This window comes from Leptinotarsa decemlineata, unplaced genomic scaffold (assembly GCF_025532065.1).
Source record: "Leptinotarsa decemlineata unplaced genomic scaffold, Ldec_3_MD MMD2_tig00004307_RagTag_RagTag, whole genome shotgun sequence".
In the NCBI taxonomy this organism is placed as follows: domain Eukaryota; kingdom Metazoa; phylum Arthropoda; class Insecta; order Coleoptera; family Chrysomelidae; genus Leptinotarsa; species Leptinotarsa decemlineata.
The window spans coordinates 18,707,446-18,719,509 of NW_027412606.1; the positions used below are offsets into that span (position 1 = coordinate 18,707,446).

General features: G+C 37.9%; 1 protein-coding gene across 1 annotated transcript in view; it reads left to right on the plus strand.

Annotated features, from left to right (window-relative positions):
• Positions 1-12,064, plus strand: part of LOC111505504 (protein O-mannosyl-transferase TMTC1) — an 816,809-nt gene that overhangs the window by 752,679 nt on the left and 52,066 nt on the right. Inside the window, exons 11-12 of the mRNA XM_074179103.1 lie at positions 3,896-4,009; positions 5,546-5,689. Coding sequence (XP_074035204.1) covers positions 3,896-4,009; positions 5,546-5,689 — 258 coding nt within the window. The remainder of the gene's footprint in view (positions 1-3,895; positions 4,010-5,545; positions 5,690-12,064) is intronic.

Below are 12,064 nucleotides of genomic sequence, written 5' to 3' on the forward strand. Positions count from 1 at the left end.
TGCTGAGATTGGTTACTGCGTCCTTTGACAATACTTGATATGAGTTTCTATTTATTTCTTGCAATACATAATAGCTCCTAATCATAACATCGGGAGATTTGCTTTATTCACTTCAAGAAAACATTTTATTAAAACAACGATGAAAATAAAATAAAAACAACAATAAGAATCAATTGGGCCTCCGGGGTGAATTCATTGATTCCAGTGGCGCATTTGCTTTTTCAGCTGCAGGAAAACCAGAAAAAACCTGCAGCACCACATCATCTGAAGATCTTCATCCAACAATGTCCTCTGTCTTATAAAACAAAATGTAGGGTATACAAAATGTATGGGTAGTCGTGTCACTTCGTGACACGACTATCGTCAAACTTAAACCAGTACGTTTATTCTTTGACCAAGGCGTAATAATGACCAAATTCAACCCCAGAACCACAGTGAACAATGACTGCATGAATATTATAATAGTGGTCTGCTAGGTTGAAATGTTCATCTATTTCGAACCTTCCAAAGAGTTTCTTGCTCCCGTTAGAGGTTGAGTCTTGTTTGAAAATCATCAGTGTTATTATTAAATTGACTTGAGCCTCAGCTATACTTGTTTCCTTATAACAGTCAGTTAGTTTGGCGCATGTTTGACAATACAGTCGATCATCACCTGTTAAAAATTCCATTTTCAGATGATATAACAATAAGCTTTGCACGGACTGGTTATTAGTCGTATTAGGAAAAGCTAGATGAAGTTCCAGAAATTCACATAAGTTTTCGGTACTTCTTGAACATTTACCACAAAGTAAACCAGTGAGGATTTTTTTAGCAAAAGATTCACAAACACAAGACGAGATGGGTTGTACGGAATCATTCAGTCCAGAGCGGTCAGGAGTATTGATTTTGCTATTGTTTTGCTCACGAAGAGTATTCAACAAGAACCCCAAGAATTCGGAACAATCCTCTTGTTTTCCTAACGAGTATCAAGTGGACTTCAAAGACTCCAGGATATCGGTTGGAGGAAAAGATGATACCATCTTACGAAACTGCAGCTGCATGAACAGTTGTTTGAGTTTGATGAATGAGTAGGAAACATTCCCGTTCTCGTTCATCATTAAAACTTCGTTCTTGAAATTCTTCGTCATGAACAACACTTGCAAAATGCTATTCATGTAGCAAGTGTTTCCTAAATTATCCAATCCAATTTTCTTCTCTAGATTTTTAGGACAACTATCCACTGATTCGTAAGGAAGAACATGTTTCACAGAATCTCCATAAGAACCATTTCTCAAGCTGCGATCGATCCTTTCAAGTGAAAAAGGATTTCGTAGAGCGATCGATTCGGCTCTTGCTTCAAGAAGCTCTTCCACTGAAAGGGTACCAGTTTCACGAGGACTGCAACTCATTTTTTGGGGGCAAGAATGACCTGAGTCCACTGACCGCACTGAAAAAGAAGAAGGTGGATCAATCACTTGTGAATTAACCTTGATAGGAGACTGATGAATATTTACATATCTCGGCTTGTTTCGAAGAGGTTTCAGTTCCGTACTGAAATTAGGGCAATGCATGATCTCATCAAAATTATGTGAAGGAGGAATAGTTCCAAGTACTGAAGCAGCATTGTCAGGTTGAATAGCAATACTAATTCAGTGATCATTCGTTGCTTGGCCTATTCTCCTTCCGAGTTCATGATCTAATAATATATATATATATATATATATATATATATATATATATATATATATATATATATGAATATATATTTCTTATGGAAACAACCCCCTTAAATTTGAAGTTGTAAACCAATTTTGATAATTTTTTTTTAAATATCAAGTACTAAAGAGTCTACTTTGGGACAGAATTTGAAATGTTTATTGAAGTTTCAGGGCATACTACGATATTTTTTCTTAGTCGAAAATCGGGATTTTTCATTAGCGATTCCTTTATTGAAAAAATCACTACGTCACTGGATTCAGAGTGCCTCTAAATAGGTGTGATCAAAATTTCATGGTAAAATAATCATTATCAACAAAGTTATGACAACTCAGAAATTCGAAAACTCACACAGCTAACAGTCACAATATATCATTTTTTTAATGATTTCAACAATAAAGTGCCGCCAGATGAAAAAAAAAAACAAATAGCGTAAATATTTTTAATGACAATAACGAAATTACGTTCACACAATTCAACTAACAATGAAGCAAAAAATTTTAATAAACGTAACTAATAACTAATTATTGAAATGTTTCGATTCAGTGCAACAATTGATTCTAACTCATATTCTAGTGGCCTCTACTAATCCACCACGTATTTCGATACATGTGTCGTAGCGCTTACGAATGTTTCTGATTACGTTCCTTAGTTCTTGAGGGCATATCTGCACATGCAGGTCGAATTCTTGCACAAAGTTCATTTCTATCTCTTGAGCGGTTTTTGTAAACCTTTTGTGTGAGAAGTCCCCAGAGAAAAAAGTCCAAAACTGTGAGGTCTGGAGATCTGGGTGGCCACTCTATAAACGGACTACCACGGCCTATCCATCGGTTTGGAAAATGTTCGTTAAGCCATTGCCTCACAGCTCTGGCATAATGAACTGAACACTCGTCTAACTGGACAATTAAATTTGATCGTTCATTGATTGGCACCTCGTTAATGGAATCCCAAAACTCTGTGTTTAAAAATTCTAGAAACCTCTGCGCATTAATGTTTTCTTCAAAAAAAAGGGACCAATAATTCGTTCGTTCATTATCCCACACTAGACGTTGATTTTTTGAGAATACTGGCCTTAACAGTTTATTACCCAGTTAAGATTATCCGCTGCCCAATAGCGACAATTCTGTGATGACACTACTCCATTTGTAGTGAAAGTGGCTTCGTCGGTATCCAAAATATTTTTTAGAAATCCCCCCTTGGGCCCATAAACAATATTCCAGACGTCTTGCTTCGTCGCCTTCTTGAAGTGTGTGTAAAAATTTTGGCTTGAAAGGTTTAATATTCTTCGCCTTGAGACATCTTCGAATAGTTTCTCGTGGAATATTCAAATCTGAAGTGGCATTCCTTATACTCGCATGAGGATTATTTCCGAAATAATCTAAAATGATTTGATCATTCCTGTCATTCTTGTTTCGTCTTTGTACAGGATTACTTTTTAACATAATTTTTGATACTGCACCAGTTTCATTGAATATTCAATTTATTTTATTTACCGTACCGCAGCTAATACGAGGACGATCTGGATGTCTCTAATTAAATACTCTGCAAACTTCTCTAGCACTTCTAATGTCATCTCCCGAGAGGCGTACAATTTCAGTTTTCTCTCTTACGCTCAATCTTGCAGCCATGACACAAAATAATTCGAAGAACTGTAAGTTGAATATTGTTGACAATAGTACACTTAAATCTTTCACAAGTGTCAAACTGTAATATCATTTCCATGGCAACTAAGATTCAAATTGAAATATTAGGTCTTAGTTTTAGTTAATTTGCGTGAAAACTTGAATGTAATTCCGTTATTTTCATTAAAAATATTTACGCTTTTTGTTTTTTTTTCATTTGGCGATCTGATAGACTTTTAGTACTTGACATTTCAAAAAAAATTATCAAAATCGGTTCACAACTTCAAATTTTAGGGGGGTGTTTTCATTAAAAATGGGTCACATATTTAAAGATAAATAGATAAATACTTTCTGATCATTCCCATATTGATTTCAATTTAAGAGCCACCGGTAGACAGCTGTTTCAGCCTATTGGGCATCGTCAGTACCGGGCAGGCGGTCCTTGATTGAAGACCAAATGTGAAAAACCAGAAAAGTGATAAAAATAGCTGCGTAAACGCAAGTGAAACATAAGTGCAGCTATTATTACATAATAATCCAAAATTCCTGTCATTTAATAAATATTATATTTGTTTCAGAGCTGGATTGATGACTCTACCGCATAATGCCAAGATGCATTATAATTATGCAAATTTCCTCAGAGATTCCGCTAGATCTGAATTAGCAAAAGCCCACTACTATAAAGCTCTCAAGTAAGTATCTGATGAGAGTTTCAGGAGTTGTGAGAGTAAATTTCAGTTCGAATTAATCGTTTCGGCAATATGTCTTATAGTTAATTGAAAGAAAATTGATATTTCATTAATAGAAAGAAAATTGATATTTCATTACCTCCTTCTTTAGTTCATGAATGTGTGAAAGGGAATCATATAATTGTTCACTATAATATTTATTCTAATTGAATTTTCAACGCTATTACTATAAGTTCGATAATAACAGGATCATTGGTTTTGAAAAGTATGTAAAAAACTTCAACTCCATGAACAGTCGATTTATATTGCGAAAATTGCAAATAATAAACAAACATTGCTTGCATCCCTGCAAACCATCTGTCAGAGCAGTTTTTCCACTCCTATTGAAACACCTCTAAACCATGGTTTTTGAACGCTTCAACTGCTTCTCGGGCGCTCGTAAATTGTTGACCACGCAGTGCTATTCATAAACAAAAAGAATTTATTGAGTGCTAAATAAATAAAATCATCATAAATTCTGGACTGTACAGAGGATGAGTCATCAATCCGATGTTTTGAGTGCTCAAAAATTCACCTGTTAACCAGGATGTTTGGGATCTTGCATTGTTATGATTGAGATTGATTCGTCTTTGGCAGTTAGTTTGATGAATTCATTCGAAAACCAACGGTAAACAAATAAATGGTCGTGTACCACTCAGAATTGACTGTTCTATGGTGCTCAGGCGGAACAATAACGCATTCCGACGAAGAAATAGGCGACTATTTATTTAATTGTGCGTCTGCCATGAACAACTCTCATTGGATTTAACTCTTTTTGGAATACCCACAGTTCTATTACTGTTTTATTTTTGGCTCACACGCATATATGCATGATTCGTCATACACGTCTTTTAAAGCACTACGGTTGAACCTTTCAATCATTTCTATACATCTTTTGACGCAAGCCTTTCTTTGAGGGAATGATAAGTTATGGGGTATCCAACGAGAAAAAGTTTTTGTTATAACTAATTGTTCATGCAAAATTGAATGTTTGAAGTGGAACTAATTCGCAAGGTTGCCTCTATCTCACAATATTATTTCAAAACGATCTTGCATTATCAGTTTACGCACTACATCGATGTTATATAGCACAACAACCAATTTTAGACGACCTTCACGGAACTCGTTGGCGACTGAATTATGACCACGATAAAATTCACTACACCAGCGATATACTGTGGTTTTTGATGGTGGTTTATCGCTATATAAAAAACTGAGTTCATCGACACATTCTTGTTGAGATAATCTACGTCAAAAGTTGTAAATAATAATCCAACGGAAGCTTTCTCTTGAAACTTCCAGTTTTTTGGTCAGATTAATTTTTTTATCTTACTTTGAATAAAAAGAATAGCACTTGCACGTCAAAACTTTGTGCTAAAATATGTCCAAATTTACGCCACATTTTATCTATTGACATTGATGTTGCCAGTTCCCAAAATATAAATAGTCCCACATCGTATAAATGTTTGCATTTCAGTGCAACTCCTCTTATTTTTCCAGATTATGGCCAACTTATGCTAGCGCTCATAACAATCTTGGCACCCTTTTGGACAATAAACAGGAGGCTGAACAACACTTCCTAGCAGCAATTAGGTGTTCTTCAGACCATGTGAATGCCCACTTCAATTTAGGACAACTCTACAGGTAGAAATTAGTCATCTCACAACTGTTCACACTTGATATCACTTTCATTCAAAGTTACTTTAACTCATATTCAATAATTGAATCAAATATTTTCAACTCTCATTTCCTTATGCGAAATTATACTGAAATAGAAAATAATAAACTGAACTATTTCAAAAATCGTTTTCCAAATGGCACACATATTTTTATAATTATAAAAACAATTTTGATGGAAGATTCTGTACTATTCAACTTTTTCTGTCTTGTTGAACAGCAGAACATGCTAAAATGAAACAAATTATTCAGCAAAAGCTTTATCGAAACTGGATGTACCAAAGTATTCATACACTATTCAACCAATCAGAATCATTATTGTACTTCTGATTCATTCATCCTGATTTCTATTCAACGAGAATTCAGCAGAGTTAAATCATCGAAGCATTACTTTCTATTCCAAAATCATAATCTTCCGTATAATAATAATACTCATGATGGGTATACTTTCACGTGATATTTCGTTTAGATCATTTGCTGCTTTCGGGTTCATTAGCTGTATTTTGCAGTTCTTTTAATCTGACGTTGCGTCTATAAATACGTCAGATATCATCGGTGCAGGTGAAAGTAGACCTGATATTTTTACGTTTGTGATGAAATACTTCATCGACAAGATGATATGTCTGTCGGACATAAATCTGAGGATCAATGTCGAACGAGGAAAGAATACAAAATCCAGTCATATGTTATCACAAACCGTAATAATTTATTGTCTTAGCAAAGATTATTCATGTATTCATCAGTTTCCTTTAGATTTACAACTTGAAAACATAACCCACAAATATTCATAATCAACCAATTCAAAACACTTCAGGAGTAAGGAAACGCGCGTCTTTTCACTTTTTATTTCATGTTCATATCTCATCCAATAATTTGGTCAATACTTTAGAAATGTACTTCCACTTCCACAGTTTTATTATACTTTGTCATGAGAAGGACGTACCACGACGGTGTAGCTTGGCATGTATCAATCTCAAGAGCAAATGTGCGAAGAGAGACCTGTATTTTTTGTTACCTGATTTGGTCTTCAATGTTTATTCGATATTGTGAAATTGAGAATTCACATTGAAGACTGAATCTTAAAAGAATGTCCTCTTTGCTCCCAAACGCCAGAACTGCAACAAACGCGTGTTTTCAGAACCAAGTTAAAGGTTTCAGGAGATAGAGTAGACTGATTTCTAATTCTGACACTCAATTATTTGAATTAAAAGGAGTATATTTTTGGGAGGGAATAATTTTTGGGACTAGAAGGTTTTGGCTGTTTACTTAATGTATAATTGATTCAATGCTCATATGAAAGTGATAGTTTCGAAAGTATATTTTCTTTCGTATAATTCAATATTTATATAATTATGAAATCAATTATTTCGAGAGGACCTATTTTTTCAGTTTGTGTCTGAAAGTTACTTCTTTGTATGATCAACAGATCTTTGTGAATCGGTTATTTCGGAATTAATTGCTTTCTTCTTCGCTTCCAAAGTTTTCCACATGTTTTTGTACAAAGATGAAGAAGCAGATTGCGCGAATTTTTTTCTTGAAATTCGCCGCTATTTTCCAACAGAATGATTCATATAGAGTAAACAACGGGCTGTTTGGAATGGGACTCTTGTTACTGTTACTCACACTTTGCTTTTTATAGACTTTCGAGAGCACCAGAATTACTTTTTTCAGAGATTTTTTTGAATAGTAAAAGATAATATCAGTTCCATCAAACGAAACACTTCAGAAACAAACCGAAAAATGAATTGATCCGTTCACAATTTGGATATCGTTCAACACGTTGATTGAATGGGAAATGATGTAAATGATTGAAAGTGAATCAGATTTTTTGAAATTTTTGGTTGGCAATTATTTTTATACAGAACAAATGATTATATTCCTCGAATCACCGATGGAATGAAATATTTTGATTACGCATTCTATGTGTATCCCCAAGGCTTTAGCAGAATTATAGATTTTTGTTCAATTTGTAACGAATTAATGAATTAACTGTCTTAATCAAATTTATTTTTAACAATACTTCAGTATTACAACTAATTTATTTACACCACTCAGCAACTAACGCCTAATTTATCTTCACTGTTTGTTAACCGCTTGATCCGCTTTCTTGGTACAGACTACCGCTCGGGACGGAGAGCGGCATTTTTATATCGTCAACGAACGCTCCGGATCTCTCTAGGGATTTCGGCAGTGGCCTGGATTATTCGCGGTGGCTTATCGAATGCATTCCCGATGAGTCATGCGTTTGCTCGCTAAGATATCGGTCAGGGCCGGCTTCATATTTATTACATTGCCCCCTTCTTAAAGACGTTTTGTCACGAAATGTCATCCTTAACGTGTGTTGATACCTGCAGGACTCCCCATATCTGCATTGTGAAGTTCGATGGAAGTAACACTCCACAGTCTTTATGCTCGGTCGTGGAAGATGATTACCGCACACCGAAATCTGGATGCCGCTGGATCTGAAGATCGTTTCCAACATGCTTCTCACAATTCTCCAGTCCAGCTTGTCGAGCCCATAGGATGAATTCGGGATTACCAAGTCCACGAGATTCTGGTCGAGCATCGTCTTCTTCAGTCTAGTAAGACTCCTTCAGACATCTTCATAGGACGGGTTGTCTCGAGAATGCTTTTTGGTCACCAAGATGTTTCTCTGACCCTTCTTCAATTGTAGCACCCCTTCGACTTCTGGATTCTGTTCTCGTAATGTTTGGAGCTGACCGAATTTCTTGTTGAATACCCTTGGACAATTGGAGACAATTGGAGCTAGTGCGTCATCAACTGGAACCTTGAAAAGGTCTCGTGGCTCTTCTCGGTACGACCTTCTGTCCGTTCGAGTATAAGGACATGAATTGCTGGAACGTCATTCCATCCTCTGGTGGTCTGAGGGCGCGAAATTGGTCGTGATTTCCAGCATTAGCGGCCAATATATTGAAATGGACGACCCTAAGATTTTCTCGAGGTGGCTTATGGATTCGGTAGATGAGGTCATTAATCTTTATCATGATTTTGTACAGATCTTCCCACGAGTTCCGCAACTTCGGATGTAAGGCTGTGGTTCTGGTCTTTCGAATGTCCAACAGTTTACATATTTCTTGGAACAGGTTGGACTCAAAATTCCTGCCCTGGTCCGAAGGCAGCTCCAATGGGACATCGACTCAACATATCCATTCCTTTATCAGGATGTCAGTGACGGTGAAGGCTTCCTGGTTGGGCAGGGCATAGGCTTCTGCCCACTTGCTGAAGTAGTCTATGGCTACTAGGATGTATTTATTTCCATGGTCGGACTCTGGGTACGGGCCGGCGATGTCGACGGCGATTCTCTCTAAAGGACTACCCACATTATACTGGCGCATTGGAGCTTTTGGTCGTATCTGAAGTCCGTTACTGGCAGCACATACAGCACATTTTCTGCACCAGTCCTTGTAAAACCGTTGTCTTACTTTCTGGAGGGTCTTCGTTACTCCCAGATGTCCTCCAGTGACTCCATCATGAAGGTAAGGGAGTTTCATTGTGCCCAGTAGAACTCAACCGCTGGCGAATAACCTGCTACCTCCTGCCACGATTGTCTTCGGTAACTTTCCTTCCATTCGATGACTTAACCAAGATCTGGGTCTTCTTCTTCATGGTCTTCCTTGATCTTATTATCCTCCCAATTATCATCTACAGCTCTAGTTCTACAAATGGCTGCTTTCTTCTCTTCTGCTCGTCGGCAATGTGAGCAGTTATCGGGGCATGGTCTCCGTGACAGGGCATCTGCGTTTTTATGGCTAGTTTCAGCTCGATGTTCTATTTCGAAGTCAAATTCTTGAAGTCTTTCAATCCAGTGTGCTACTTTGCCCTCGGGATTTTTGAACTGCAGCAGCCATTTGAGAGCTGCATGGTCCGTTCTCAACAGAAATCTTCTTACATACACGTATTTGTAGAAATGTTCTACACCTTTTACAACGGCCAACAGCTCTCGCCTGGTGACACAATGATTGCTCTCTGGTTCACTGAGCGTTTTGCTGAAGTAGCCAATAACTTTTTCTTGTCCATCCTGGATCTGAGAGACGACTGCTCCAAGTCCACATTGCTGGCGTCCGTATCTAAAATGAACTTTCCGTTAGGTAGGGGATAGCTCAAAACAGGAGCGTTGATCAAAGATCTTCTCAACTTCTTGAATGAGTCTTGGCATTCCTCAGACCACTGAAACTGGATCTGCCTTTCTGTGAGTCGGGTCAATGGTTTGGCGATGTTGGCAAACCCCAGAACATATCGAGGGTAGTAGGGTGCATAAACCAAGAAAGCTCCGAAGCTGATGAATGTCTTTTGGAATAAGACAATCCTTGACTGCTTTGATCTTTCGTTCGTCTACCGCCACTCCTTTCCCAGAGACAACGTGGCCAAGGTAACGCACTTCTTTCTGCAACAGTTGGCATTTCTTGGGACTAAGTTCCAATCCATATTTCCTCAGATGCATGAATACCTCCTCCAGATTCTTCAAGTGATCCTCGAACGATTTTCCGACCACGATTATATCATCGAGATACACTAGACAAGTCTTCCATGAGAGAACCGTCTCCATCAATCTCTCGAAGGTCGCTGGAGCATTACGAATCCCGAATGGCATAACCGTGAACCGCCACAATCCTGAGCCGATGGTAAAAGCTGTTTTTTCTCGATCTTCTGGGGCCAATTCAACTTGCCAATATCCACTCTTCAAATCCAAGGTCGAGAAAATTGTGGAGCCGGCTAGCGTGTCTAGGGTGTCGTCGATTCTTGGAAGAGTGTAGCTTTGTTTCTTTGTCACGTGATTCAGTTGGCGATATTCCACGCAAAACCTTGTCGAGCCGTCCTTCTTCTTCACTAACACGACTGGGGAAGACCAGAGGGTGTCAGATGGTTGGATGACTCCTTCTTTTCCCATATCGCTGACTATCTTGTCTGCCTCTTCTCTCTTGGCAAGAGGGAGTCTTCTAGCTGATTGCCGGATTGGTCGGGCATTCCCAGTGTTGATTCTATGCTGAACCACATTCGTTCTGTCGCCTTCTACTTCTCCAATGTCGAAGACTTCCTGGTTCTTCTTGACTAACTCCCTCAGTCTTGATCGGTGAGTTGATGGTATGTCCTTGGAGGAAATGTCAATCAACTTCCCCAACTCTTTAGGCAAGTTGTTGGCTTGGCTGACCGAACTGCGTACACTCCGTATCACCGAGGAAATGGACGAACAGTGCCCCAACATTATTCCTTTCTTCAAGGTCACGGGAAAGTAATTGACATTCATGTCCCTGACCGGCACAACTTCATCAACACGCAACAGGGTCTCATCTTATGCGATTCCTCGTCCAATTTTCTCATCGTGTATCTTGGGCTCGGACATTACCACCTTGCCGCTGCTCGCACTTCCGTCCAAGCGAGCCTTCAGGATGGTTTCAGCCCTTTCGGGTACGCACACGTCTTCAGTCAATAGGACCTTTATCGGCTCTTTGCTTCTTCCATGAAGCACCAGCTCTTCTCCGCCGACACGTAGGACGCCGTCTTGAAAATTCAGCTCGAACCCTCTGGAATTCATTATGTCCATTCCAATGAACAGTGTGCCTACTCAACGGTATAGTGCCGCTCAATTGTAATTGATGTTTTATAGTAGAAAAAGTGTTTTTTAAAACCGGATTTTCGGACCAGTTATAGTATAAAGTGAAATCCATCTGTAACAGTTGAAGTTGTTAACAGTGAAATGGACCTTATACCTTAAAATTACCAAACAAGTGCAACACTCCTAAAAGTTTTTATAAAGCAAAGTTTTTATTCCCACTCCAAAAAAAAGCTAACCTTGATAAAGATAAACATTGGTTCTGATGCCTCGTCATTTTATGGATTGAAGAACAGGACCGGCACCAAATTATTTTCAAAATGATGTGCTCAAAATACAAAGTTGTAGAAACAAAAGAAGATATTCTAGCAACTTGTGATAAGTGTGGTTGTAAACTATGTCAAACTTGTGAAAAGTTTTCAAGTACAAAATATAGAGCTGCAATACTAAAATCTGCAATATTTTTATGCCTGAACTGCCGTTCAGCAAGCCTGATACAGATAAAATAAAAGAACTACAAAACGAAATCAAATCACTTAATGAAAAAATCAGTGGGATTTCAACAGAACTTAATAAAATTGCTTCATGAATGACTAACCCAGTATGTATTCAGGATCTGATTGGGGAAAGCTTACAATATCTGAGAGATGAAATACAAGATTTGTAAAATGGAATAAAAAAAATGAACAAACAAAACTTCAAATTGTAGATCTGAAAGACTCGAACATAGATTCAATAAGATTATTAACATATAATGAAACCAATACACA